Source organism: Exserohilum turcica (genome assembly GCF_000359705.1).
Source record: "Exserohilum turcica Et28A unplaced genomic scaffold SETTUscaffold_24, whole genome shotgun sequence".
NCBI classification, from domain to species: domain Eukaryota; kingdom Fungi; phylum Ascomycota; class Dothideomycetes; order Pleosporales; family Pleosporaceae; genus Exserohilum; species Exserohilum turcicum.
In genome coordinates, this window is record NW_007360070.1 from 242,309 (window position 1) to 270,235 (window position 27,927).

The 27,927-nt window shown below is 55.1% G+C and overlaps 10 protein-coding genes across 10 annotated transcripts; 6 read left to right on the forward strand and 4 right to left on the reverse strand.

Moving 5' to 3' along the window:
* The first annotated feature begins 770 nt into the window (after nt 1–770).
* SETTUDRAFT_169596 (uncharacterized protein) lies at nt 771–3,019 on the forward strand. Its single transcript, XM_008028413.1, has 4 exons — nt 771–1,051; nt 1,112–1,274; nt 1,324–1,685; nt 1,745–3,019. Exons 2-4 carry the CDS (start codon nt 1,240–1,242, stop codon nt 2,587–2,589), a joined length of 1,242 nt encoding a protein of 413 aa, XP_008026604.1. The 5' UTR covers nt 771–1,051; nt 1,112–1,239; the 3' UTR covers nt 2,590–3,019.
* A 1,033-nt stretch (nt 3,020–4,052) lies between these two features.
* Nucleotides 4,053–7,014, forward strand: SETTUDRAFT_161746 (uncharacterized protein; the record flags this gene model as incomplete). Its single annotated transcript, XM_008028414.1, has 5 exons — nt 4,053–4,199; nt 4,383–5,389; nt 5,438–5,779; nt 5,836–6,608; nt 6,662–7,014. The coding sequence occupies 5 exons, from the start codon at nt 4,053–4,055 to the stop codon at nt 7,012–7,014; spliced, it is 2,622 nt and encodes an 873-aa protein (XP_008026605.1).
* Nucleotides 7,015–8,168: 1,154 nt separating this feature from the next.
* On the reverse strand, nt 8,169–10,985 carry SETTUDRAFT_132155 (uncharacterized protein). Its single transcript, XM_008028415.1, has 2 exons — nt 10,454–10,985; nt 8,169–10,405 (listed from the first exon to the last, which is right to left on the reverse strand). The coding sequence occupies exons 1-2, from the start codon at nt 10,950–10,952 to the stop codon at nt 8,343–8,345; spliced, it is 2,562 nt and encodes an 853-aa protein (XP_008026606.1). The 5' UTR covers nt 10,953–10,985; the 3' UTR covers nt 8,169–8,342.
* Nucleotides 10,986–11,583: 598 nt separating this feature from the next.
* SETTUDRAFT_184968 (uncharacterized protein) lies at nt 11,584–13,710 on the reverse strand (the record flags this gene model as incomplete). The annotated part of the gene is made up of 2 exons (XM_008028416.1): nt 11,584–12,780; nt 12,831–13,710. The coding sequence occupies 2 exons, from the start codon at nt 13,708–13,710 to the stop codon at nt 11,603–11,605; spliced, it is 2,058 nt and encodes a 685-aa protein (XP_008026607.1). The 3' UTR covers nt 11,584–11,602.
* Nucleotides 13,711–14,105: 395 nt separating this feature from the next.
* Nucleotides 14,106–15,770, forward strand: SETTUDRAFT_111300 (uncharacterized protein; the record flags this gene model as incomplete). Its single annotated transcript, XM_008028417.1, has 2 exons — nt 14,106–14,593; nt 14,642–15,770. The coding sequence occupies 2 exons, from the start codon at nt 14,106–14,108 to the stop codon at nt 15,768–15,770; spliced, it is 1,617 nt and encodes a 538-aa protein (XP_008026608.1).
* Nucleotides 15,771–16,171: 401 nt separating this feature from the next.
* On the forward strand, nt 16,172–16,798 carry SETTUDRAFT_29002 (uncharacterized protein; the record flags this gene model as incomplete). The annotated part of the gene is made up of 2 exons (XM_008028345.1): nt 16,172–16,251; nt 16,315–16,798. 2 exons carry the CDS (start codon nt 16,172–16,174, stop codon nt 16,796–16,798), a joined length of 564 nt encoding a protein of 187 aa, XP_008026536.1.
* Nucleotides 16,799–17,657: 859 nt separating this feature from the next.
* Nucleotides 17,658–19,039, forward strand: SETTUDRAFT_161751 (uncharacterized protein; the record flags this gene model as incomplete). Its single annotated transcript, XM_008028418.1, has 2 exons — nt 17,658–18,765; nt 18,828–19,039. 2 exons carry the CDS (start codon nt 17,658–17,660, stop codon nt 19,037–19,039), a joined length of 1,320 nt encoding a protein of 439 aa, XP_008026609.1.
* A 1,329-nt stretch (nt 19,040–20,368) lies between these two features.
* On the reverse strand, nt 20,369–23,801 carry SETTUDRAFT_169602 (uncharacterized protein). Its single transcript, XM_008028419.1, has 2 exons — nt 23,320–23,801; nt 20,369–23,269 (listed from the first exon to the last, which is right to left on the reverse strand). Exons 1-2 carry the CDS (start codon nt 23,620–23,622, stop codon nt 20,819–20,821), a joined length of 2,754 nt encoding a protein of 917 aa, XP_008026610.1. The 5' UTR covers nt 23,623–23,801; the 3' UTR covers nt 20,369–20,818.
* A 2,117-nt stretch (nt 23,802–25,918) lies between these two features.
* On the reverse strand, nt 25,919–26,681 carry SETTUDRAFT_161753 (uncharacterized protein; the record flags this gene model as incomplete). The annotated part of the gene is made up of 3 exons (XM_008028420.1): nt 25,919–26,295; nt 26,352–26,538; nt 26,595–26,681. The coding sequence occupies 3 exons, from the start codon at nt 26,679–26,681 to the stop codon at nt 25,919–25,921; spliced, it is 651 nt and encodes a 216-aa protein (XP_008026611.1).
* Nucleotides 26,682–26,916: 235 nt separating this feature from the next.
* SETTUDRAFT_111159 (uncharacterized protein) lies at nt 26,917–27,927 on the forward strand (the record flags this gene model as incomplete). The annotated part of the gene is made up of 1 exon (XM_008028421.1): nt 26,917–27,927. One exon carries the CDS (start codon nt 26,917–26,919, stop codon nt 27,925–27,927), a length of 1,011 nt encoding a protein of 336 aa, XP_008026612.1.

Below are 27,927 nucleotides of genomic sequence, written 5' to 3' on the forward strand. Positions count from 1 at the left end.
CAACGCCCTTAGGCTGCAGCCATCTATCTCCAATGCTGCCCGTCTTCTCTAGAAGTGGCACGATGTGGGCAACTGCCGATGCGATCTGTAAGATAACACTTACCATTAGCATAGCACAGAGGTATTCATGCAGGCCTTAAGGGAATATGGAAATGAGTGGGGTTATTGCAGAGATAGATGACGGAAAGGAATAGCTAGATGGCCTACACTACTAAATTTAATATCTACTTTGACTTTGGCTTCTTAAAGGTGATGCGCTGCAATATGATACACACATATTGCCCGTGTAAGGGGCTCGACCCCGGAGGGTAGTCTTAAGCTCGGGAGCACGATCGGACAGGCCAAGGTAACAAGATTGTATTCGATAGAGAGCTAAGCTCTCGGCTACGTAGCTATCTATATACAATGCTGGTTGCTAGGGTAACAATCAGGCCGGGCAGGTGGAGTAAACGAGGTCGTAGACGAGTATGGGAGGCGAAGGGCGTTCAGCCCGTTACAGCCCGATTCTGAAACCCCTTCTAGCATTCCAAGCAGACGAACTAGTTGCTAGATACACCTCTTCTTTGAAAGGTTGGTGAAGATAATGAACATCTTACTTATTATAGTAAGTACTATTACTTATAAGTAGTTTAAAAAAGTTTAATTAAAAAAATTCAGATTAGTAGTCAGGTGGGTGACCACTGGCGAATCCCTGCTGTTGTATGTTTTTTGATTTTTTTCTGCCATCCGAGCTCCTTTTTTTGCCGTGGTGATGGCGTGTCGGTGTGTTTATTGGCAGCATCATTTAATTTAACATGACGGCATGGTTCCGGCGCCTGCTCATTGTCCGTATCGCAGCTGCAAGGCGGCCAGGGCGACGGCACACAAACAACAAAACAAGGTCGCTATATTTTGAAGCTTGCAGAGCCTAATAGTCTTTGCTGTTGCGGGTCAAGGCGTGCGATGCAGGGAAGAAGATGGTTCCAACGACAGCAGCCCTACATGGGTGGCCGACTTCGGGTGTCTAAACGGCCCTGCTCCGCGCCCCGCTAAATTTACAAAACTGCTGGTGCTGGAGTGACTCGGACGTTGCTTAGTCTAGCGCATGCGTCTGGCCCGACTGGCGGCTTACCTTGGGTTCGCACAAATCATAGAGTCATAGAGCAGTTGCTCTCTACCTCAATTGCACGTTTTCCTCTCACTGGCCAGGTCCGATCAGCATCCGCAAGCTGCTTTCCTATCCCTCGCACCACCGCCACCATGTCTACATTCGGCACACATTTCAGGGTCACCACGTAGGCAGTCGTTTCCCGCACGCTGGGTGCACAAACTGACAAGCAGCAGCTATGGCGAGTCCCACTGCCTCTCTGTCGGCGCCATAATCGACGGATGCCCGCCTGGCATGGCCCTCACCGAGGCGGACATTCAGCCGCAGATGACGCGCCGCCGCCCCGGCCAGTCTGCTATCACGACTCCGCGCAACGAAAAGGACCGCGTGGAGATTCAGTCGGGCACAGAGTTTGGCATCACATTGGGCACACCGATTGGCATAAGGGTCATGAATGAGAACCAGCGCAAGCAGGACTACGGCAACCAGACCATGGACAAGTACCCACGGCCGAGTCATGCCGACTGGACATACCTGGAAAAGTACGGGGTCAAGGCTAGCTCAGGCGGTGGGCGGAGCAGCGCTCGTGAGACGATTGGTAAGCCATTGTATTGTCTGCGCCCGAGACAAAGACACATGGCAGCTAACGCGTGGTAGGGCGAGTGGCCGCTGGCGCAATCGCCGAAAAGTACCTCCGTGAAGCCTTCGGCATCGAGATTGTCGCATTCACAAACTCGATTGGAAACGAGTTCCTCTTCCCTCCCACGGCCGAACACCCCACGGCGTCGACCAACTCAGAGTACCTCAAGCTGATCGATGGCATTACGCGCGAAAAGGTGGACGAGTACCTGCCGGTACGGTGTCCGAGCGACGAGGTCAGCAGGCGCATGGAGGATTTGGTTGCAAAGTACAGAGACGCGCAGGACAGCATTGGCGGCACCGTGACATGTGTCATTAGGAACTGCCCGACAGGGTTGGGGGAGCCATGCTTCGACAAGCTCGAGGCAAAGCTGGCACACGCTATGCTGTCGATTCCAGCAACAAAGGGATTTGAGATTGGCTCTGGCTTTGGCGGCGCACAAGTGCCTGGCTCCATCCACAACGACCCGTTTATCAAAGCCCCGGCAGTTCCAGCAGGCGAGAACCCGTCTGCCAAGGCGTTCCGGTCCAAGCCCAAGCTAACCACCAAGACGAACAACTCGGGCGGTATCCAGGGCGGCATCACCAACGGGGCGCCCATCTACTTCAACGTGGCATTCAAGCCAGCGGCCACGATTGGGCAGGCGCAGTCGACGGTCACATACGACCAGGAGGATGGTGTGCTCGAGGCCAAGGGCCGACACGACCCCTGCGTGGTGCCGCGCGCTGTGCCGATTGTCGAATCCATGGCGGCGCTGGTCATCATGGACGCCGTGCTGGCTCAACAGGCCAGGCAGGGCGCGCGGAGCCTGCTGCCGGCGATCAAGGGCGTGCAGCCGGTGCAGGGAGCTGGGTGTGCGTAGACGGAAGAGGCAGGGTGGGTCGCATGGAAATGGGAGTTTGGGTGTTGCTCTGGGTCTGGGGCTGAGGACGTTTTTAGCCTGTGACGAATAGAAGGCATGTATTAGACTTTGCGTGGCTGTGGATAGCCTCAGGGCGTGCATGCCCCTTGGTTGCGGCCATGTCGCCCGGCGAACACGATCGGGGTCGCTGCATGAAGACGAAGGTGACAGATCCAGCGTCGTGGTACTGACCAGGCCGCATGGGGAGATGGGCCGTGGGCGGGCGAGGGACGTGGTGGGCGTGTTGGAGTGCTAAGGACGAGGCACCAGCACCGCGTATGTGTATGTACACCTACACCTACACCTAGGCGTACCCCATGGCATACCCCGACGTGCTGGGCGGGACAGGCGAGCATTACACGCGCAGGCGCAGGGCGGCAGCGATCAGCTATCGGCCCTTCTTCCACCAACGAAAGGCGCAGAGCCGACTCGCTTGCATCCGCCGCCAGTGTGACGTAGCCGTCGCCGCCCCCTCCTTCTCACGCCTCCCCCCCCCTCCATCACGACGACCGCCCGTCCACATCTTTTCTGGCCCTCCAAACCAACCACCCACCCCACGGCTGCCCAACACCGATGGCACCATGAGCCAAGCAAGCAGGCCAGCAAGCAACGCAGCCTCTGCAGCTCGAGACATCACAGTGGCGAATCTGCTCGGTGTGCCGTGCCGAAACTAGCAGGCGGCAACACTTCACGCGTCTCTCTGACACTGGCACTGGGAGCTGGCACTGGAGCGGGAGCTGGAGCTGGAGCTGGAGCTGGAACTGGAACTGGCGCCGGCAGCGGGCAGGTCGACAGAAAATCTCTGCTCATTCGCGCGCGCTGGAGCTGCCGTCGCCAAATCGTCTCCACCCACCCAGAAAAAAAAGTGCTCCCACCCGCATTGCCTTGCCTGTGAGGCCAGTCGGTTCCGGCATCGCGTCGCTCCCAGCTCCGCGAAAGGGAGCGGCTGCCTGTGGGCTCGGGCTCGGGCTGCACGCAATGCATGGCCGATCAGCTGACGGGCCATGGCATTTTAGGGTCTCGATTCGAATTCCCACTTGGGTCTGACTTTGCCATGTGCTCTGGCCTGTTCGCCTCTCGGCTATTGCCATCTGCTCCCTGTCGTCGCCCGTCTAGACATGCTGCTAGCCTCATCCATCTCTCTTTGTTGCGGCTGGTGCTCGAGATCCTTGTCGCCACCCTTCTCCAATTCCACATGCTGTGTATCTACTCCACCCGCGTGTAGCTAACACACGCCCGTTGAACATCGCCACGGGCTCCGAACGTCACTACGACCTAATTCGTCCTCGCCTTGTTCTAGCCCGGCACTTGCTGATCTCCCGTACTACCTCTTCAGTCCCAGTCCGGCCCTGGAAGAGAATGTCATAACCAGAACGCCCTCGGAGCCTGCGCGGACTGTCCCCCATCACGATCGCTGGTCAACAATGGCTCGTGGTGCTGCTGCTCCTGTTGCTGCCACCCAATCCTCCAACAGAGACGATCAGGACACCTCGCTTCCCCAGGACGCAAAGGCGAGTAAGCGGCGTTGTGTGCAATCTGCCTGTGTGCCATGTCGTAAACGCAAGTCCAAGGTAAGTACCTTCTCGGTACACGACCGCGTAACGGAAATCATGTACATGGTCTGATTCGAAGAGATTCGCCTCCGCGGACTGCTCCTCGCATTGTACCATTCCCAAGAGCTTGTTCCAGGGCGCCTGTCCCATTGACTTTTCCCGAGACCTATGGCCTGATCCCTTGCTGACGCCGACCTACAGTGCGACGGCAGCACGCCCGTATGCGCCACCTGTACTGCCGTCTACAAGACGGAATGTTTCTACGACGCGGAGAGCGAGAGCCGGCGTACCAAGGGGGGCCATGCCAGTACCACCAATGTTGGCACCAAGCGCGATGCTTCGTCGATAGCTACCCTCGCCCCTGAACCCACATCCAACGCCGATTTCATCGTCAACTCGCTAAGAAGATTGCCCGAGGAACACGTCAACGAGCTTATCCAGCACATTCGCAGCAACCCTAACCTCGACACCGCCGGCTTGGCAGAAACATGGCGCAAAAACGTAACCCTGAACCCCAGTACGCCCGTCGAGGGCCAGAGCCTCGAGTCCGATCTAAGTGTACTCCTCGGAAAGCCGGCAGTAACACTCACCGGCCAAAGTCGACATTTTGGGCACTCGGCCAGCTTGGCTCTAGTCCCTGAAGAAGCGAACTTCAGCGGCGTTTGGCCGCGTATGACCAGCGTGAAGCCAGAGCGCCAGGGATCAACATGGACAAACGTGACCGACGACATGGCCTTTGTCGAGAGGCTACTTGACCTCTACTTTACATGGAGCCATCCCTTCTACGTTCTCTTCAGCCGCGAATGCTTTTACAAGGACTTTAGAGCTGGTCGCGACAAGTATTGCTGCTCCCTCCTTGTTAATGCCATATGTGCATACGCCTGCCATCTCACAGATGAACCTGCGGGCCGTACAGACCCGTCCAACTTCCGCACAGCGGGCGATCACTTCTTCGCCGAGGCCAGGCGATTACTCTTCGAGGATGAAACCCCGAGTCTTACAACAGTCCAGGCGCTCTGCATCATGTCGATGCGTGAGCCGAGTACAGGGCGAGAGAGCTCTGGATTTGGCTACATGGGACGATGCATGCGCATGTGTGTCGAACTTGGCCTACATCTAGACTATGGTGCCAGCGCCACACTTGGACTGACACCAAGCGAAGTCGAGGTTCGGAAAGTCACCTTCTGGGGCTGCTTTACCGTAGAGAAGTAGGTACCACCACGTGTTTCATGACGCCTTTAGTTAACACGACACAGTGTCTGGACCGTCACTACTGGAAGAATCTCCCAGCTTCCCCGCGCCGCAATTACTCTCCAGAAACCCATACTCGAAGAAGCTCCCGGTATTCCAGAGGCATTGTCTGGCACCCCGCACGCCAATACTGGTATTGTAACTACCCGCATGTTTCTGCAGGAGTTCACATCACTTTCCGAGCTGGTCAATGACAATAACCACATGTTCTTTGCCCCAAAAGAGCGACTTACCAGCAACAAACTCCTCGGTTGTTACAATAGATACAAAGCCTGGTACAGAAAGTTGCCCTCTTCATTGGGAATTGATGGCAAGAAAGAGCCTGAACCACACATTTTGGTGCTACAGTATGTTGAACCACCCTCTTTTCTACTAATGCCAAAAAAAACTGATTAGTACTTAGTATGTTCTACTGGACCATAATTGTTCACCTCTTCCGACCGCTGCTTAAAGTCGAGCTCATCCACTCCGACGTACGCCCGCGCGACATCTGCGTTGAAGCAGCCAACAACGTATCGAGAATTGTTAGGTTCTACCGAAAGTTTTACGATTTTCGACAAGCGCATCTGATCATACCACACATCTTGCTCACCGTCTGTGTGTTGCACTTGCTCTATTCCAAGGAAAACCCGGTATCTCGCCAAAACCTTGTTGAAGGACTACAGGGTCTTGAGGACCTCCACGAATGCCATTACTTTGGAGCAAGAAGCTTTCGGATCATATACGCCTTGTCCAAGACTTGGAACTTGCCATTTCCAGAAGAGCTCAGCAATTCAAAGCTGATACCGAAGAACGATCCAGAAAATCCCCATGGTCGAATGAGTCCCCCAGGAGAGCCCCTTTTGATGGTTCCAAGCTCTCAGACGATTACTGGTAATCGCATAGGGCCTGGAGCCATCCATCCGCCTCAGCCTCAACGGCGAGAGAGTTTGTCCATGTTTGCATCTCAAAACATGATGCAGTTGGCTTCACACCCTGCCAACTCGAGAGCAAGCAGCGTCGTCTCTAGCCAACGCCACTCGTCGCCTGCCGTAAGGCACGAAACCGTTCAGGGCGGTTACAATAACAACATGTCGCTTCCTTACCAGTATACACCTCCTCTATCGTCAGCAACCAACATGCCCACAACAATAGCCTCATCTACGGTAGACACTGCAGAAACCATGTTCTGGACCCGTAAGTGAATTCCCCAAGTGTTAGTTTGTACACTTCCTGACGCCATATGCTAGCAATGCCCGGTATTCCTGGTCCTATACTCCCACGACACAACTACCAACAGATGAGCCCCATGGGCCTCGAAAGCGTCCTGCACAATACCGACATAGGCGACCGCCTTGGACGCGACGGTTTCCGAATCAACGAAGACTGGCGCTCCAGCCACGTCAATGGCTTCGCCACGGGTGTTGGAGCAAATGTGTATCCTCAGACCAACCCCCAACACAATGACACGTATGCGCACCGACCAAGTTTTGCCGCACAGTCGGCATACCCGCCGGACCCGCACCATGGACACCATGGACAAGACGGGTACGACGCTGGGTGGTGGCAGGGCCCGCACGAATCTTCGGAACACATGAGCTGACAGAGGTCGAGGGCTGAGCTCAAGGGTCAACACCAAGACTTGACTGCGTGTTCTGCGTTTGAATTGCATGCATAACCCGATCAGACAGGGCTGGGCTCTGTAGAAACGTTATTGCAGGACGGGGTGGAGCGGGGCAGGAAACGATGAAACGTTGGTGACGGCGCAAACTTAGCATGCTATTACGCCATGATGCTTGATATGTAGAACGGGGGTGATTAATTGGTTGGGTTGGGTGGATGGTCTGGGCTTGGATTTACAACGCCTCGCCTTTGGGGGGTTTCGGTTTTTATAATTGTGCTCTGGCGGGGGTTTGGGAATGGCGGCTGTGGTAGTGGTGGTGGTGGGGTATGTATGTGTATGTGCATTGTACATGTGACTTGTTTCTCGATTGCTAAAAACGGCCATGCAATACATGTACGTACGTACGTACGCATGTATGTATGTATCTAGTGAACGAGTCTTGAACATACACACATATATATATACATACACAGATAGAAAGAGACGTACGCATATAATACTATATACCTTGTCGTAATTCCGCTCCTAATTTCCCTTGCATTCTTTGTTTCCCGTCTTCCCCTTTCTTTGCCTATTCCCTCATCCCCGCTCTGCCAACCCCTATCCCCTTGTCACGATCCATTCGTACCAGACTTACTATCTATCTATGTATTTTGTGTGCTTGAATTCCAAGACGGCACCGCTCGAGTTCATTTCAAGTTGAGAGATGCGCGTATAAATGGTACATACAGTATATAAAATACAGACAGCCAAACAGCCAAACAGGGCCAATATCCAAATTACTCAAAAAAACACAAAGTTAAACCCAGACTGATTTGAGTTGATGTGTTTTTTTTTTCCCTTCTCACACGCATACTTGCCAATTACGACGATGAAGCAATGGAGAAGAGGAGGAGGAGGAGGAGGAAGTAGTCTAAATAGAGAAAGAAAAAAATCCCCCGGCTTACTGTAGTTAATCAAGAATATGTAAATGGCAAGAAAAGAAGAAAAAAAAAAGGACACACATATATACATGCATATACACATGCACATACACATGCACACATGCACATAGGGCACGTAGACACAAAAGCATTAAACAGAAAGAAAGAGAGAGCATAGACACAGACACATGCAGAAACACTGAGAGAGAGAGAGACATTATCAAATAATTAGCCTACTGTATAATTACAAAGAAAATAAAAATCTCAGCACCCCATCTCAGCGGGCCCTAAAAACCAAAGCAACAAGAGAACAAGACTCGACATTGAAAACATGTATATATCCGCTACTAGGAAATTAAAAAGGAAAAAGAAAAAGAAAAAGTCTCAAGAACCACTACTCTTTTGCTTGGCCGCTTGAATCAGCACACTCGCCGTACCCGCACGCTCCTCGTACAAGCGCCTCAAGTGCTCGACCGACTGCTTCTTCATGGTGACTTTGGTTGGTTTGAGGGCGCGACCCCTCGCGACGCCGCCGTGGCTGTCGTCACCATCGTCTTTCTTGGCGGGGTCCTTTGCGAAATTCTCAAAACTAGGCATGCGTTGCATGAGGCTTGGGCTGGGGGTGCGGAGACGGGGCGCGGCAGAAGGGACGGGAAGGGTGGACGCTCTGTGCGGCGAGGGCTGGCTTATAATGGGGACTTGCGGGGTTGTTGGAAAGACGGGGCGTGCGAGGGAGTTGATGCTTGGACTACGACTGACTTTGGAGGGTGTTGCGGAAAAAGGGACGCTTGGGCGGCGGGACACGAATGCTGGTGCTGACACGGCACTCTGGGGTGATGCCACCTGAGGCGAGGTTGCCATCTCGCTCTTCACAGATGTGCTTGTTGGAGACAGGCCACCCTTGATGCCTGTGTTGTTAGCATTGCTATAGTTACCCGTAAGCCCGGGAAGCGCCATGCCACCCACGGGCTGTGCTCGGTTTGCTTCGTTTTGTGCGACGACGGCCTTATCGACGTTGTCAATCTGCGTCGCAGTCAGGGTCTTCCTCTTAGGAATATTGAATTGAGACACTGGAGAAGAAGCAGTAGTGGAAACTTGTGAGCGCGTATCTTGTTCCGCGCGTGTAGGAGCGGACATGGGAAGAACTGGGATTGGATTGCTCATACCAGACTTCTTCTCATCTGATTGGGCATCCCGTCTGGGTGGGAGCTGCGGGGGCTGTTCGGAGCTGCTGTCGTTATTACGGAATGGCGCGAAGCCGTCGGTGGTGGCGGCAAGGGTGATGGGCGACTCGCCAGCATCTGTAGCGGCGTCTGATATGACAGTCGAGTAGCGTGGGGGGACGGTGAGTGGCGGCGCTGGCTTTCGGTGAACCGAGTCGATGGAAGATTTGGTAGAGGGTGCGCGAGACCGCGGCGGGAGCGGAGGTGGCTGCTCCTCTTTTTGACCTTGTCGGGGGTCATGCAAAGAGGGCGCTTTTTCGTTATCGACAAGTGTGATGCCCTTTATTTGTTCTTCCATGAATCCGCTGCTGTCTTCCGAGTCTCTTGAGTTGTCTACTGGATCCTCCCAATCGTTTTGGTTCTTAGGTAGCTTCAGTTCTGCGTAAAAGACCTCTTCTGTCTGACCACATGCTTCTCTAAGTCCGTCAGTCCACATGTCGATTGCTTGACCAAAGATTCTTCTGATGATGGAAGACATCTTTGCATCTTCAAGCTGATCAGGTCCACAAAGCAAACCCGGGGCGAAGCAGACGGCCAAGTTCTCGGCGCTCATTTTGTTTTCTGCTTGTCGTGCAGCTACCGCGCTCAGGAGGGGTAGTAGGTGTCTGCAGAGAATTTCACGAGACAGACCAGGCAATAGCGACCATTCAGATTTTGGAGAGAAAAGGTCAACCAGCTTGTCGAGCTCAAAGATGTCCTGGCTGTTTCCATACAGTCGGCGCAGGTCCCGGTAGGACTCGGTAGGGAAGATTGGTTGCCGCAAGGAAGCATACCAGGCCTTGATGAGTGTGGCGGCCATGTAGACCGAGTATGCGTCGGTAGGGATTAGCTCAGCGAGTATCTCGTCCTGGTGCTCGGCCTGGGGGTAGGGGGGTACTGGCAACATGGTGTCGTTGTCCTTCCAGATGATGTACTTCTGGCCCCTATCGTATGCTTCTTTCAGCGAGTCGCGCAGTCTCGAGTGTGGAGGCACCCGAAACAAGCCTTCTGACGTGATGTTCTCTTCCATGAGGATGAAGCTGGTCGTCTCCCTGAGAACACGGGGGAAACGGGTCTTGCCATTGCTGGCAGCAGGGAATGGAGTGCGGGTTCCAAAGGCTCGTCTCCCGGGGCCATTGAATGCGGCAATGTTTTCAGACACACGACGGTCGGCGAGATAGGTTGAAGGGGGGATAAGGAGGTCTTCAATGGGGATTTCGCGGGCAAGCTGGGTCAAGCTGGACACTGCAGTGGGTCAGTAGAGCCACAAGGAGCTGGCAGGGGAGGGCGCACAGTGATAGATCTTCCTCCTGAACTTGGGGCTAACAATCGTGGAGAAGATTTCCGTCAAGATCCTCACCCATGCCTTCTCGTGGACAATGTACAGGCGCTGGAGTCTCTTGCGCATGGCCCTGGAGAGGACGTGGTAGGCCTGCAGGAACCAGCCCCAGCCGGGCCTGTGCTTCTTGCTGGTTGCGGAGCCATCGCCGTCGCCAGCAAAGAAGACGACCTCATACTCGTAGCCCTTGAGCAGCTCGTCCTCCTCGGGCAGGCGGGCGAGGACATAGGGCAGCAGCAGGTCGTAGTCGGCGTCGTGGGAGTCGGGGAGGGCGGCGGCGTTGAGGATGAAGACGGGCCTCCCCTCGGGCGAGGGCAGCGGCGAGCGGTAGAGTATGGAAGAGGCAATCTTGGCCAGATCGCGCGAGTAGTTTGAGCTGTGCTGGGGAGGGGGGACGGCGGACAGGGAGGTGCTGCGGAGCCTGCTGGCGAGGTGAGCACGCACGCCGCTCATGGCGAGGGATGTGGGAGAGAGGGCGGGGGTTGGGGTTTCGGCGGCGAAGACGATGACAGCGGCGGCAGCGGTCGTGGTGGTGGGTTGTGCCTGGGGGCGGCGATGGCAGAGGCGATGCTGGATGCCAGCACGTGCAGACACACGGCCTATGCGGGCAATGGGCTGCCACAGGCACAGGCAAACCTTGGGTCTTGGGTACGTCACAATCACAATTGGGGGAGCGACAGCATGACAGGGTCTCCCTCAGCTGCCTTGGTGTTAGCGCTCACCCGCACGGACGTGGCTGGTGCGGTGCGGGTGCGGGAGCTGATTTGGCGGTGCTGGGCCTGCTGCTAATGCTGCCACCGTATTACTGCCACTGCCACTGCCACCACTCACTACTGCCACTCCGCATCCCCCGTCACTCGCTGCCACGCCGCCACATGCCAGATGCCAGACGCCCTGCTGAGGCTGGCCAGAGTGGGGGGCCGCCCCAGCCCCGCCTTGCAGGGGGCGCGTGGGCAATGCGGTAGCCATCATGGGCGCTCATGCAATGTCGCTCACGGCCAGCCGCAGCCTCACGGCACCACTTTCGCCCGTGGCCGCTGTATTTATATGTGTATTGTCAGCTTATGCCATGCACTCCGTACCGCACATGCACTGGATCGCCGCTATTCATCCGTCTCAGACCCCGTCCCCACCTCCCGCCCGCCCGCCTGTTCGTCAAACACGACCTGCACTCCGGCCTGCTGAAGCATCGCGCGTATGAACTGGAACCGCTCGGTGCGGCTCCGGAACTCCTCGACGCTGCTGTTCGCCTCCTCCAGCGCCTCTATCAGGTTCTGCTCCGTCAGCCCCCGCTGCATCAGCCGCTCGATTCCCACCCTCTCAAAGTATTCCCGTTGCTGCTCCAAATCCACTAATAGCAGCTGCTGTGCTTCTGCGTCGGGTGGCCGCCTTGTGTGAGTGCCGCTTGCTGAAGCCTCATACGACTCCAAGTTGTCGTCGGGTGGCAGTGGGTCGGACACTGACGTGTACTTTGATTTGATCCGCACATCGAGAAGCGACATGAGCGCTTGGTTGTCCGACAAGATGACGTGCCTCGCGATATCATTCTCTGCTATCTGCGCGAGCCAGTACGGGTCTTCGCCTGCACCCAGTTCCTCGTCGAATGCATAACACATCTCGACCAGCAGAGTGGTGCCTTCTGTCGTGTTCCACAAGTCTTTTGCCTTGGGCACATACATCTGACAGAGCAGCTCCTGGTAATCGTTGTTGGGTTCCTTGCCCCACACTGTTTTTGGTATTGGCGAAATGTCCAGCTCCTTGCACAGTCTCGCTGCTATCCACGGGTACTCTTTGATGGCGTTGCGAAGCGCCGAGCGAGCCTTCTGCGGCTCCTTCATGCGATCGTGAGCGAGCGCAACACTGTAAGCGAGATTTGGCGGGATCTTCCACTGCCGCTGCAGATAATCCGATTCAACAATGTGAACCAGTCCTTCGGGCTCGCGACCTCTCAAAGCCAGCTGGTCAACGAGGAGTCGGAGACAGTAGGGATCTTGCTCGGGGTCCATGGCGAGTAGCAGCTTGGCCCATTCAAATGACGTCCGCCATGTCGCGCGAGTACTCAATGCTCCCAGATAGCGCCATACCGCAAGCCAGAACTCGCGGTTCTCTGGACGGCGAAAGTCCAGGCGCGCTTTTCCAGCAGCGAGGTTAGCAGCAAAGGTCGAGTGCACAGAGCGACCAAAGGTAAACAGCGCACGCTCTAGCATGTCGGACGCAGCGGCATTCTCGCGTTGTTGCTTCGCAATCTCAGAGACCTGCAGCAGTGTCGAGATGTGGAATGCTGGAGGCAGGGTCAATGTTGTGTATGCTCAGAATAGTGGGTCACCTTACGATTGTGCTGGAGGAGTGAAATCATGCGTTCAGGATCCATGCTTGCCACACATACTTGGAACTGCCGCTGGACGTCTTGATACGTGCGATTATGCACAAACTTGTACTCAACGGTGCCGTCGGCGCGCTTCTCGACAATTTCCATCCCGAGCCCGCCAGATGTAGCACGCGGCCACTCTTCCTTGCCCTGAATGAAGATATTCCTACGAAGACCCAGGGAGGCAAGATTTCGGCCACCAGGAGCATGGCGTCCTGCAATTGCGGCCGCAATGCCCCCTTGGTGACCCCGCTGTCGAGGGCGCCCTTCGTCCTCGACATTTTGCAGCGCAGCTCGGCCAAAGAGTTTCTTCATCTCGTTGGCCGAGTGCAGGTGTTGCGTGTCGACGCTCAGCGCCGAAAACAACTGCTTCTTCTCCTCGCTGACTGCCGCACCTTGTTGGTCCGACTCGGCGCCGGCCTGGCCGTTGGCAGTCAAACTGAGTGCAAGCAATGCCTGGTCGATTTCATCCAAATCTGAGCGACTCTTGGTGCGAGTATCACTCGCGACTGTCGCCGCAGCCTTGCCCTTTGATTTTGCTTTCTTTTTCTTTTTCTTGCTCTTCTTGGATGGCTTTGGGGCGGGCGCTGCTTTGTCGTCAGAGCCGCCGGCATCAGCTTCAGTCTCACGCTCTGCATCTTCATCGTCGTCGTCGTCGTCGTCGCCCCCCTCCTCATCGTCGCCACCGTCACCTAGCATGGCAAACAGGCTCGGTTTCGCGGCCGTCTTTAGTGCCACCTCGGGCTCTGACTCGTCCTCATCCTGGCTATCCTGGGCTAGCCGCTCGCGAATTTGCTTCTCTTCAAGTTCCCGCTGGGCTCGCCGCAGCGCTCGCGAAGACATGTCGGCGGTCGGAAAATTGTGTGGCAGAGGCTGAATATGATGACGTACGCGGATAGGGTGGTTTGAGTGTTAGTCGCCTTTGTGATGCGGGTAGGGCGTGATTGGATCCACGGCTAAGCGCTTGGACTAAGCGTTCGTCTCGGGGCTGCACCATGATTTCACTGCCTGCGCGGGCGGCGTGTCGTTGCTGCCAACCTCACCCTTCGAAATATCCATCCCGTCACTCCACTTGCCAGATGCGGGCTGCATTCCAAGTGCTTCGCTCTGCACGTCGCCCGTGCCTGCGGAAGCTCCCTCGCACCCGCGGCAGCGTCCTCGTGCCAAGCAATGGCCTAATCAGCCGGGCTCACTCCCACTTGCGGCTGCGTGCCTCTCCTCCCGTCCTCACTTCGTCCATGCAATACCGAGCACTGACAGGTGCGCTGGTGGCTGCCGCCGTCGCCTCTGGTGCCTTCTATGCCATCAACGGCAACCGGTCGACGAACCACTCGCATTCCCCCGCGGACCAGGCCAAGAACCTCACGAGCGCCATAGGCAGTGAGCAGACCAGAAAGGCGCTTGTCGTGGGCCCTGGAGAGCTATACACGGGCACCATTACGGGCACAGCCCCCATCTCCAAAGAGACGGATGACTACGGCAGAAAGGTGCTGGAGATGCTGGACCCAGAGCAAGCCACAGCCAAGCTGAGGAAGAACGAGGAGTCGTGGCTGGTGGGAAGGGGACAGGGGGTGGTGCGATACGACGTTGTGCAGATACCCAGCAACGACCCCATTGAAGACGACCATGCGGAGAAGATTATTGAAGTCCCGTCCAATCTGGCGGCTACCGACAACGGCGCGCCTGCCAGCGACTGGATGTTCTGGGGCGTATTCGACGGTCACAGGTATGTCGAGAGCCAGATGGCATAGTTGTTTACTACTAACTGATACAGTGGCTGGGTTACGTCTGCCAAACTCCGTCAAACGCTCATCTCTTACGTCGCGCGCGAGCTGAACACGACATACAAAGCCGCTCTCGAAGACCCATCACTACATTTTCCCAACCCGGACGCCATCGACCGAGCAATCAAGACTGGCTTCACCAAGCTGGACAACGAGATTGTGCACGAGTCTGTCAAGAAGGTGCGCAAGGCCCAGTCCAAGGTGGCCGCCGCTGAGCTGCTTGCACCCGCGCTATCTGGCTCGTGCGCTCTTCTTTCCTTCTACGACAGCCGTTCGAAGCTCCTGCGAGTGGCGTGCACTGGAGACTCGCGCGCGATTCTCGGCCGACGTGGTGCCAATGGCAAATGGACCGCAACCCCGCTATCCGAAGATCAGACGGGTGGAACTACCAGCGAAGCAGAGCGGTTGCGCAGGGAGCATCCTGGCGAACCCAACGTAGTCCGAAATGGCCGCATTCTCGGCGGACTGGAACCATCTCGTGCTTTTGGCGACGCATACTACAAATGGTCGCTCGAGACCAACGCCGAGTTGAAAAAGTCGTATTTCGCACGAACACCTTCGGCACTACTCAAGACACCTCCCTATGTTACTGCTGAGCCCGTCATCACCACAACCAAGGTGGAGCCGGAAAAGGGCGACTTTGTCGTCATGGCTACGGACGGCTTGTGGGAAATGCTGACCAATGAGGAGGTTGTTGGTCTGGTGGGCCAGTGGCTCGATGCTCAGGGCAACCCAGGTGGCCAAGGGTCGCAAACGCAATCATGGCTCAAGAGTTGGTGGTCTAGCCAGCAGCTCCCAGTCGAGCAGGCAGCAGGTGAAAAGGGAGAGGGCCAGCGGGCGCCCATCCGTCAGCAGCAGTGGGGCACCAAGACGAGCCTCAACGAGCGGTTCGTGGTGGAAGACAAGAATGCAGCTACCCATCTTGTGCGCAACGCGCTGGGAGGAAAGGACCAAGATCAACTGAGTGCTCTGCTCACGCTGCCGAGTCCGTTTTCTCGGCGGTACCGGGACGACTTGACGGTAGAAGTCATCTTCTTTGGCGAAGGGGCCAGCACGGGCAACGTGACTCGAAACCAAGAGGCGAGCGCTGCAGAGCCTGAGGTCAAGTCCAAGCCGTAGGGCATCTGGGTGTCTGTTTTGTGGTTTTTGGGCATGGGGTTGCGCTTGGCCATGACTCGGCTCTTGATAGCCTAGCATATATCGCGGCGTTGATGGGCTTTCTGTGGGCACGGCGTTTGGTACAACGAAAGACAAACACGGCGGAATCTGTATTTGGAGGGCAGCATAGGGTAGTTTTAGCATTTTGGCCGAAGCCAATGAATTCTTGTGAAGCATAGGCCCCACTGTTTGAAGCGTAGCGGCATGGCTGGGTTCCGTCAAGTCCGCATGATGTCATGGTTGCGGGAGCGGGTGCAGAATCATCAGGAGACTTGACGACAAGTATTAAAAGCCACGGGAGGCGTCGGCGCCCTAGGGTGACAGGTGTCAAACAACTAGACATTGCCAAGTGCTAAGCAGCAATGGCCGAATCGCTAGCAGCCTTCCGCGAGCGCCGCTCCAAAGACCTGCAGCAACTGGCAGAGGAGCACATGCAGCATGAGTAAGTCGCGCGGGCCTTGGAGCCAGAGCTGGCGAGGCAATGGAGATGACTGACGCTTGGTAGCCTCAACGAGCAAGATCGCGAAATCCTCAAGACAGCAGCGGGCAAGGTGTCTCGGCACGCGGGCTTCGCGTCGGCACTGGGGCTGGGACTGGGCATCTACACGGCGTTCCGTCTGCGGGCGATGCGGCTCGCCTACTTCAAGGCGTTCCGGGCCATGGAGAAGCCAGTAGAGGTGCGCTTCGCAGACGGCCGCACCGAGCCCATCCCCGACATGACGGCGCAGATGCGCGGACCGTCGCGATGGGGCGACGCAGCGGCCTTCTTCTTCTTCTCGGTCGGCGGCCTGTTCCTGGGCGGCGAGCTGGGCCTGCTGACGGGGACGGCGAGCGCATCGCGGGTGGTTACCAGGGACGCGGAGAGCAGGCAGCGCATCGAGAAGGCGTTCAAGAACTACCGCATCGACGTGCTGCAGCGCGAGATTGAGGCGCTGAGGGGCAAGAGCCGGTTTGAGGACTTCTTCAGCAGCGGGGGGTCGAATGCGTGAGGCTGAGTTGTGAGTGTGCATGTATGTGTGGATAGGATGGGGGAATACATAAACATGGGCATTACGCGTGTATATTGCCGGATTGAGCGTGCATGTGGACATGTTGAGCGCCCTAGCCACCATACAGACAAGCACAAGCCCCGAGTACAGCACAGCCACACATCACGACATGCCACTGACTCGCTACACTATGCCGCGCCGCCCGTTGGACCTTTGGCGGTGCTTCTGGAGCGCCTGGAATTCCTCGTCTACTATATTCTAATGTTTCTACAAGCCAACCATGCTGCGCCGGGCACACTCGCAGGCTGGCCATGACGTGTCGCCAGAGCCAGCCACCGCCGTCTCTTGCAGATCACCGAGTCGCCCAAGGCGAAGCGATAGGCCGGCATTGCACTACGACGTCACCCGCACGCTTTCACGCCCAGCAGTGCCCAGCTTTCCACCCGTGGCCCGTCCGCGCGCTTGCAAAACAATCGATGCGTCCAGCGCCTCATCTGCCTCGACGGCCCCCCTTGATTCCACCTTCTCGTCTTTTGCTAGTCTTCGTCCTGCCTAACCCACTTCTCCCCATTCCCCATTCCCCATTCCCCATTCCCCATCCTCCATCCTCCCTCGTTTGGAAGCGGGCCTCCTTTGCCACTTTACACCACCCTAATCTAGGCCCTCGCCCTGGCCACACCCTGCACACTGGTGAAACACGGCTGCGCTGCAACACATCCATTCGCCAATCCGCCCTTTTCGTTTTTCCCTTCTTCACTACTGAACTGATACCGATCCCGTCTGCTGTAATAGCCTTTACACTCGCTCGAGAGCACTTTGTTTAGCCACATCTGGAGAGCGTCCTACCCCTGTGGCGATCATGAAAGGAGCTGTTGTCTCGCTGCTGTGGCTAGCGGGTCTTGCTGCAGCCCAAAGTAGCTCCCCATCACCATCCGTCGTCACATTGTCGGGTTCCCAACGGAGTCTTACCGGCGACGACCTTGCGCCCAATCCAACGGTGCCCTCGGACTTTGAAGGCAGCACCTTTGCGACCGTCACCTCGCCTGTCTCGGCCTCGTCGGGCCAGACCCGCTCGTCCAATGGCACCACAACCAGCGGCCAGCCCATCACCAACATCGGAAATGGAAACAGGACCATGACACCAACTGGCAGTGGCACAGCGCCTCCCCTGCCATCCAACACGCAGCCGTGCAACAACTATCTCGAGTTCTGCAACCGCAAGTACTCCAACATCACCGAGGTCTGCGCCCACAACTCGCCCTACACGCGCAAGAACAACATTGCGCGCAACCAACAATACTCGGTCAAGCAGCAACTCGACGACGGAATCCGCATGCTGCAGGGCTCAGCCCACTATGTCAATGGCACCTTGTACTACTGCCATTCCTCGTGCGACCTGCTCAACGCCGGCACAGTCGAGGACTACCTCCGCCAAGTCACTGAATGGGTAGAGGCCCACCCGTTTGACGTCGTCACCATTCTCTTTGGAAACTCGGACTGGGACAAGAAAACCGCAGACGGCAAGCCCCTCGTTACGTCGGTCAACTTTGCAGAGCCCATTGAAGCCTCGGGCCTTCGCAAGTACATCTACCAACCGCCCAAGACTGCCATGGAGCTCAACGACTGGCCCACGCTCGGCGAGCTGATCCTCAACAACGACCGCGTCATCACCTTTATCGACTACAACTACGACACAGACGCCGTGCCGTACATCCTCTGGGAGTTCTTCAACATGTGGGAAACGAAATTCTCGCCCACCGACATCGCCTTCCCCTGCAACCTCGGCCGCCCGGAGGGCATGTCGGAGCAAAAGATGCGCGAAATCCTCTACATGGCCAACCACAACCTCAACGCCGAAATTTCGTTTGCCGGCCTCAACCTCCTCGTTCCCAACGTCGCCCGCATCAAGCAAACAAACGGCCTCGAGGGAGAAGGCAGTCTGGGTCTCATGGCCAACACGTGCACTAGTAAGTTTTTGCACTACACTATTCTACCAACTAGCTAATGTTGATTTTTTTCTTTCAAAAAGATGACTGGGGCCGTCCTCCAAACTTCCTCCTCGTCGACTTTTACAACGAGGGCCCTACAAACGGCTCCGTCTTTGAAGTCGCTGCCCGCGCCAACAACGTCACGTACACCCGCAAGTGCTGCGGTACCACGTCGATTGCTAGCTTCCCTTTGCTTCCTACATACGCTACTACCATCATGGCTGCTGCTCTCATTGCCCTTTTCGCTTTGTAACATTAAACATTACACACATGTTTGTCAAATCTCCCTCCCTCCCTCCCTTTTTTTTTGGGGGGGGGGGGGGGGCGTCTTGCATATGCCACGTGCAGTCTTTTGTTCGCTCTGTATTACATACATACACGAGTTTCGAGTTTGAAAAATGGCTAGAATCATATGATGAAAAGAGCGAGAGAGAGAGAGAGAGGAAAGAGAACATGTTATTTGTCAATAAGAATATAGAAGAAGAAGAAGAAGAAATTATGGCCTCTTTTGGTTTGTTTGTTTCGGTGTTTTTTTGGGCGGCATAGCTAGGGCGTTCTCTCTTCTTCTCTTCTCTTTTTCTTTCTTTTCTTTTTTTTCTTTTTGCGCCTGGCTTAGATAGACAAGGGGAAGCATACATGGTACATGTATCATATATCATATATCACATATGTAAAGAATACTACTCATGATCGTGTCTTTTTCTGCTTACGTACTTGGTTTCTCTGCTTTCCCCCCTTTCTCCTTTTGCTTTTCTCCTCAAGTATAGCGTTTTTATTCCACTCTACTCTTCTCTTCTCTTCTCTTCTCTTTCATTTTCCTTGTATTTTCCTTCATCATCATCTTCATCTTCACACTGTGCGTCTTGCGTTTTGAGGCTTGTGGTTTGGATTTGACGCTTTATATATATATATATATATATATATATATATACACGCATGCATGTATGCATGTATGCACAGGTGGAAAAGAGAGAGGGAGAAAGAGAGAAAGAAAGAAGTTCAAACTTGGCACATTCTCGGTCTTATTATTCCATCTTATTACTTTCCTTTTCCAATGTCTTACTTTCCAACTATGTAGTACCAAATGTCCTTAGATCCTTACTCATTCTTATCTTTTTTCAACCTTTCAACCTTTTTGCCCCCACTTGAATTCAAATTATACAACGCTGGCTTTTACGTTTTTTTTGGAGGTACTTAAGATTTTAATTTCGTAGAGGCGATTTCGGGGTGCGCTGGGGGTGTGCTGAGGAATACGTTGGGAAATACGCTGGGGAATACGTTAGGGGGAGAGGGGGGGGAGTCAGGTAATGTCACAGCTACAGCTAAGAAGCTACAGATATAGTTCACATGTTAAAGGCTTGAATGTCATAGCTAGCTAGGCTGCATCCAGAGCGTGATTGGAGAGAAAAAAAAAGTTGGGAGATGTTTCTTTCGGAAGAGTATGGATGCATGTAGGCATGCACACGCGAGAGAACATATGTAAGGGATGGAAGCGAGAGAGGGAGGAGTGGTAAAAATGTGTAGATAGGTAGGATAATTCTCATCAGCTCGATCCATCGCATTTATAAATGATTTTTTTGGGGGTCAATCGACCTAAGCTACATGCGTGTATAGATGTAGACTAGGATAACTCTAATTGTATGTATATGCGTGGGGTGGAGGGAGAGAATCACGAGTACGCCACCCGCTTTTCTCGTCCTCTTTTCCCCGCCTCTTCTCTCTGTTTCCGTTCCCGTTTCCTCCCTTTACGCCCGCCTCCACCACTAGTACTAATACTGCCGCTACTACTATTGCCGCCTACCGTGGGTATCTTACAAGGCGAAACAGCAAAGAAAAATCGAAGAAAAGAAAGACGCCGAGGAAATGCAATGTATATGTACAAAGAAAAAACCCGTGGTATCGTGCGTAGTAAAGGCAAACAAATAACCATCCCATGACCCAACCCAGCCCTGATTCAGAAAAGAGATAGAGAAAAAGAAAAGTCTGATAAATAAGGAAAGCGCAAATGAACCAAGAAAAAAAAAGAGAGACATCACCTCCCAGTCAAACAACTACTACTACCCGTCAAACTGCGCGAAATCACTGGCTCAATGGCCAAGCTATCGCTTCGAGGCGCAAGACCCTCGGGCCAACTTCTACGCTCTCTATGCTCTACCGGAGGTGAATCCGGGGGTTTCCCATAAGTCTTTGTCAGACTAAGCCTCTTCTTGGCTTTGCGCCAGGGCGCCAAGTTCGCGAAGCTCATGTTGAAAGAAGAAGAAGAGCCCTGCCGATTGTTCTTCCTCCTCTTCCTCTCTTTTTCCTCGGCCTCGCTCTCGCGCCTCGTCTGCTCGTCGCGCACGGGATCGGATAGGGCGCGGGCGGCGGGGATCGCGTTGAGGTAGATTGGATACAGGGTGCCAGCTACGTATGCGGAGACGATGACGCAAAAGGCCAGTTTGGGGCTGTATACTTTTAGAGTTGCGAACATGATGGGAGGAAAGACGGCGCCACCGCCAATAGCAGAGGTGAGGAGTGCGGATGCGTCTTTGGTGTGTTTGCCCATGCCGCGGATGCCTTGGGCGAAGATTTGCGGGAAAATAGGGCCTTCGAAGAACATGACCATGGCGATCATGGCGGCGCCCGTCGCGCCCGTCGCATGGATTGCGGCGGCGCCAAAGGCAATGGCGCCCAGGTAAAAGACGAGGAGACTGTAGCGCGGTTTCACCCAAATATCGATGATGGCAGCAAGGAAGCGCGATGCGGCGAAGGCTGTGTGGCCAATGGCTTGATGGGAGACAGTGTCTACCCTCGGTATGATATGACGGAGGTATTCTGCATACGAAGTAGCCGTCGACTCCTGGCCCCCGACGTAGCAGAACTGCGAGAACACGGCCATGCCCAGGCTTATCCAGAGAATCCTGACGGGCCGGGATCCAAGATTGACTGTAGCTTCGCGTGCGCAGGGTACAGTGCGCTCGCTAGCGGCTTCGAGCTGTTCATCTGTGGCCTCTGGGAGCGGCACGTAAAAGTAAACAATAGCGAGGACAATGTTGAAGAACGAGATGCCGAGATACGTCCACTGGACGTCGATGAGGCTCGCTGCGTTGGCGGGAAACAAGACCTTTTTTGCCAACAGCGGAGAGATGATGGTGCCCACAGCTTGTACAGCCTGTGACAAGTTCAATCGTGCCTCGGCATACTCTGGTGGCCCGCAAAGCGCTATAAAAGGGTTTGCGCTGAGTTCGAGCGTCGAGAGTCCTGCGCCAGTGATGAAGTTTGAAATGAGAAACGCGGGAAAAGAATTCAGTACTGCCGAGGGCCAGAAGACGAGGGTCCCACAAGCGTAGACGGATAAACCAACCATGTAGCAAGCCTTGAATCCATACGCCTTGAAGACAAGGCGCCCAAAAGTCAGTGGCCCGACTAGATAGCCGACGTAATAGGCAGAATGCTGGCCCACCGTCTCCCAATCACTGGTACGGGCGACTTCTTGAAACCGCGAATTCAGAACATCCAGAAACCCATAGGCGAAACCCCAAACTGCAAAAAGTATCGTCACCATGATTACAGGGTACACAGACTCTCGGTTGCTTCGCAAGGTAATGTTCTTTTTCTGTCCGGTGTTGACAAAGTCGAAGAAAGTCACCTGTTGGCGTTGAGTGTGGGCAGACGTGGCATTCGTATTTGACGCTGCTAGTCGGGGCAACTCGGTCATATCAGGTGTCGTCAGGAAATCCATCATGGGTATTGGTTCGTCACTGGCACTCCTGCGGGCTGTAGGAGGTTTGCTGAACGGGGATATGGGAGGCGTCAATGGGTCCGAGCGCCTGCGAGAATCGATAATGTCGGGATGGAAGACGAGCTCATCACTCGTATGCGTCGTGGTATCGCGAATAGTGTGATCGATGACCCAGCCAGGCAGAAATCTCCTTACGAGTGGTTTCAAAGCTGGAACGCAGCCACACATGATTCCTAGATTGACCTCGACAGCGCTCCACATGGAGGAAAAGGAAGAAAACCATGCGAAATCACCCGTGTTCCTCTGGTCGTTGCCCGATTCGGATCTTTGCTGTTGAGCAGCCTCAAGAGTGTTGCGCTGGGCTTCTTGAAGGTATGCAATGCGGACCACATCAACTACTGCTACAAATATACCAAAGCCAAACGTGACGACCAGGATCATCTTCTGCTTTTTGGGCAACCGCATGCTCGTGAGGATAGGCATGGGGAGGAACAGGATGGCCAGGTCAGTGATGATGTTGAGCGGAGCCGAGGAGAGGTAGATGGTGACGATGTTGGTACAGTGCGCTGAACTGGGAACCGGCGAAGCCCATGCCGCGCTGACCGGACGGCATTGGAGAATGTTTAGAATCGTCAGAGCCAGGCCACCAACGTTGACAACTACAAGGGTGGCAATGGTAGCCCATCGAAACACTTTGTGGGTTTTGGAGAGTGTCAGGTAAAACAATAGGATAGACGTCTTGGTTGCCATCAGAGCGGGATTCTACGGCGTATCAGCACCAGCAATCTCGCTACGTGGCGTCGTGTACGTACGTATAGCACCGAGAAGACGTAGGACGACTTCTTCATCGGCTCCTGCCACTCTTGCGGTATATTTTTTTGCCTACGACCGAGGCCTTTGGTCGTGCCAAAGCAAATGGAGAAGGACGCACCAAAAGCAATGACCCATGCGACGATCATTATGTAGTCGTCCCATCCAGGCCTTCTAACCACGAAAAACCTCGAGACTAGGCGAAGCCCGACGAACACTGAGCACAAGGCCAGCGTCGCCGCCGACACGCCCATGACCACGGGCCCCCGGGTGGGGAAGTCGCCTGTGGAATCGGCTGTTGCCATTTGATGCGCTGGACAAGACGATGGATGCCGGTGCCATAGGAGAGGCCACGAAAGTCGAGTGCGAAGGGGGGTCCTATCGCGGTCGCGGACGTCTCGGAATCTGATGTTCAGGCCACGGCATTATCTGGCGCCAGCCCCGTTCTCGAGAGGGGGTCTTGGGGTGGTGGTGGTGGTGGTGGGTGATGTCGGAGGAGCAGCAGGTGGCGGATGTGTCGGACGTGTGTAGAGAAGCGCTGGCAACAAACGGTGTGCAGGCCCACGCGAGGATATGGCGTGGACAGGCCAAGTCCCAGCCCCAGGAAAGGCGGAGAATTCAGTTGAAGCGGGCGATGTGGAGTTTGCATTGTTAAATGTGCGCCTTGTCAACGAATTAGGCTGGACGTGGGCCGGTGCGAGAGTCCCCCGATCGTCATTGGGAGGCGCATCAAGGGATCATGCGGAGAGGAGGCGCCACTTCGTCACAGCGCCTGTCCCGCTTGAGGTATCCAACAAATCCCGGCCTTTGCACTGGGCACTTGCTGACCGGTTGCCGATGTTACGGGCGGGCGGCCAGTCAGGCTGAGCCGTGTGCTGTGCGCTCGAATCATCAACATGCCGACTCGGCACCAACGTGTGGCAGAAGTGGACGTTGTAGAGGGATTGAGTTTGGGGCTGGAGGAACATTCACCCAGCACCCATGTCTGGGACCATGACCATGACCGTGGCCAAGGTTGCGGTATGCATCATCGTATATAGCGACATACGTATGTACGATAGGCTGCGTCAGCGTCAGGGCCAGCCGCCCGCTGTGCCTGTGGTTCTCCACCGACCTCCCCAGACGCCTCTCCAACCCTATTCCAGCCGTGCTTGTGGTTGGGTGGCCGCCTGTATACGATCACTGCACGTAATGCTTTTGACCCGGATTGTGGGGAGGCGCTGATCCGTTTGTGTGGATACGGTAAAGTCATGTGTCTTGGGCGAAAGCTGCTGGCTGAGCGCCTAAAAAACTCGAGCGGCATGCGATCATGACTACTGGATGGCCTGACTCTGATGCTTGCCCTGAAAGGCACCCGACAGAGTACCGCCGACATTAGCCCTTGGCCGCCCGTGCGTCGATGCGAGCCGTTCAGCGACGGTAACGTCGAGACGAACGCATACACGGCCGGCAGATGGTGCTCGCCCTCGTCTAGCAGGCGGCTGCCGGTGTCGTGCTGGCGGCGCTGCAAAGTTTAATTGTGAGTAGGGCGCCCCAAGCACGCCATATCGGGCAATGTGTGCAGCAGACGCAGCGCGCCAACGGCCACCATTCTCCGCATTCCACGGTCGGCACGCCCACGGGAAAATCTGTCATGGCCGCTGCTGGAATCAGGGTGTTGTCCAAGACCCACTCGGATCGGCGAAGTCAGCCAAGCCTGCGGCAGAGCAGTGTCAGTGTCAATGTGCTCAACGCAGTGTTCGCGCGGACCAGCAGAGTTTGCACCCTGTTGCATCCGGACTGACTCGAGCAGCCCAGCAGCTCTGGCAGATACATATATGTATCTATGTGCCTCCTTGGTAGCCAGCACAACGTCGTCGTCGGCGAGGTTGCCCATCCATGATGATCATTTCCAACACGATGACGCGTGTCGGAGGCTCGGAGATAGGGGTGGGCACTCTTCAATGCCACTGCCAATGCTGTCCTGAGAATTCAACAAAAGAGGGGAATGCCATGGCCTGGGCATTGGTATCCATGCAAGTAACAAAGGGGCGCACTCGCACTCAAGAAACTGGATGGCATAGGGTGACAAGCAGGAAACTGCTTGATTGTTTGTCCGACCTGCTTGTCCGATTGCCCCAAGCGCTGCGGATCATCGTCGGCCCGAGAGGCCTTGGCGCCCAAGTCAACTTTTCTTCTCTACTTTCTCCACCGCAGACGCACCTCCAAACCACCGCACCCAGCACTTGTCGACACAAGCGCGAGCTCGCCGTACGAATGCGCAGTTTCATGTCCGATTGCCCGTACGGCGCCATTTGTCTCCACACGGCTGGAATGCAGGGTTGCCCTAGATAGTTGCTGTTTGATGGCTCTTTCGAAGACTCGGTGATTCGCTACTCCTCCACGATCACGGGTTCAATTTGTAGCCTAGAAGAAGCCAAACGATCTGCCAAGATCATCCCACTCGTGTTGCAGTGTCAGAGCGAAAGCCAGGACGACTTTGCGTCTTTTGATGGGAGACATGATTTGATTCCGACATGGGTTGTGTCAAGTACAGACGGGACCGCGGCATCGCTACTCAATGCTGCGCCCGTGCAGGCTCGCTGTTCAAGGGCGAGACAATCATAATTCCTTCTTCTCCGCCGTTTTCTGGCTGGCGCTGAATGCCATGGTCTCCTGCTTCTCGCGTTGCTTTTCCGCAGCCACAGGTGTCGGCTTGTGCATGATGAGAACCCATGCTGCAGCCGTCGCCTCGGCAGCAAGCGCAATCATGCTCGCGCATGCAATCCCCCAGACATTTATGCTCACACTGCCCAGCGGCGCGCGCGGGAAGCTGAGAATCCATTCGACGTAGTACGGCACCCAGCCGGCCGGCATCCAGAACATGGGCGACTTTGCGAACCAGAATTGTAGGACGAAGCGGAGGCCTTGCGTCCCGAGCCAGCGAAGGGTCGAGACGGCAGACGTGAAGGTCGACTGGTGCGAGCGCAAGGAGCCATCTGTACAGAGGCGCGTTAGTACACATGCCTTGGATAACATGGCCCGGCGAACATACCCAGTTTCTGATACTCGGCCATGGCCTTGTTGTGCTGCCTGTCCAATTTTGCCCATTTCGAAAAGTTGTCCTGGGGCGACGTGTTGCCCAGCTCGCGCTTCAGCTGTACAATTTCTTTCTTAAGCACCTGGCATCTCTTTGCAGAGACAGAACTAGGTGTGGGCAGTTTGTTGTAAAGCACCCATAGCTGAAGCGGCGTCAGTTCCAGGCCCTCGCATGCTGATCATTGAGTGCGGGGCTTACCAGCTCGTTGACCGTGTTCTTGCCCACCGTGTTGATGATGTGGAGCAGCAGCTGGAGAATAAAGACTACCAGAAGAAGCGACGGCATGTTTGGCAATGGTGGAGGGGAGTCGCAACGTGACGTGCTCTCATCGCATGGCGTTGTGTTCAGATGAGCGAAAGGCGTTATGTCATACGTTGGAGTTTGGTACCTGCAAGCTAGCGGTGGACTGTGCGCCAACATCCTTCTGGCCCTTCACTCCCACACTCCTGACCTGAGCAACTATCAACCCCAGTCAACTCTCAAGCTCGCCAGAAGACTTCATGTACCCGCAATTTGCACGATGGATTCAAAAGTTGCCCAGACATCCGAGCTCCAAAAGCTGGCTTATGCATCGTTGAGCGAGTATTTGCAAAAACATGAGAGCGAAGTCGTGAGTATCGAGATCCTGCCTCCTGGTATGCAGCCACCAGACGGTGTATTGATGCAAGATGGGCTGGCTCTGGGGATTTCAAAGAAAGCGCTCGCTTTGGCTTATGTGGAAGCGCGTGGACAATTCTTCGCAAACAAGCAGAGTAGTGATCCCTCCACGACAAACCAAACAATGCGGGCGACGGAGATTATCCTTCTTTTTGACCCAGAGCATATCACTGCTGCAAACTTTCGTAAGAGCGTGCTCGCTCGACTAGAAGCTGAGCACGGGCTCACGACTGGAAACACTTGTCACAAGGCTTTACGGCGAGAACTTTGTTTTCTAGACAGCATCCTCACATCTCCACTCCACCGCCAATCCAAGTCACCAACTCTGTGGTATCATCGCTCCCGGGTCATAGACGCCCTCATCACCATCGAACTTTCGAATGCATTGGATGATCAAAAGGCAGTCTTTTGGCACAGGGAGCTTGATGCTGTGTGCAAATCCGGGGAGCAGCATCCTAAGAACTACCACGCCTGGCAATATGCCCGTAGAATGGTACAAAAAGCTAGCAGCAGCGAGCTCAATGGCCAGTTCGCTCGTCACGTCAAAGCCTGGTGCTACAGACACCCCAGCGACATATCCGGTTGGTCTTTCCTGTTATATTTAATGCCTCGGTTAGGCACTTCATTGAACCAAGAGCTCGTGAGCGATGTCTTGAATTACGCCATCAAACTCAACATCGAGTCAGAGTCGCTCTGGGTCTTTATACGCACAGCTCTCGCACAAGACATTTCCAACGCCAACCACTCGGAGACCTATCAACGTCTTCAAGCCTATGCCGAGGACTTGCGAAATGACAAGAGATATTCGATGGCATCAGAGACTATAATTGGTGCTATCAAATGGGTCAAAACTCACAGCAAAGATGTGGAATGA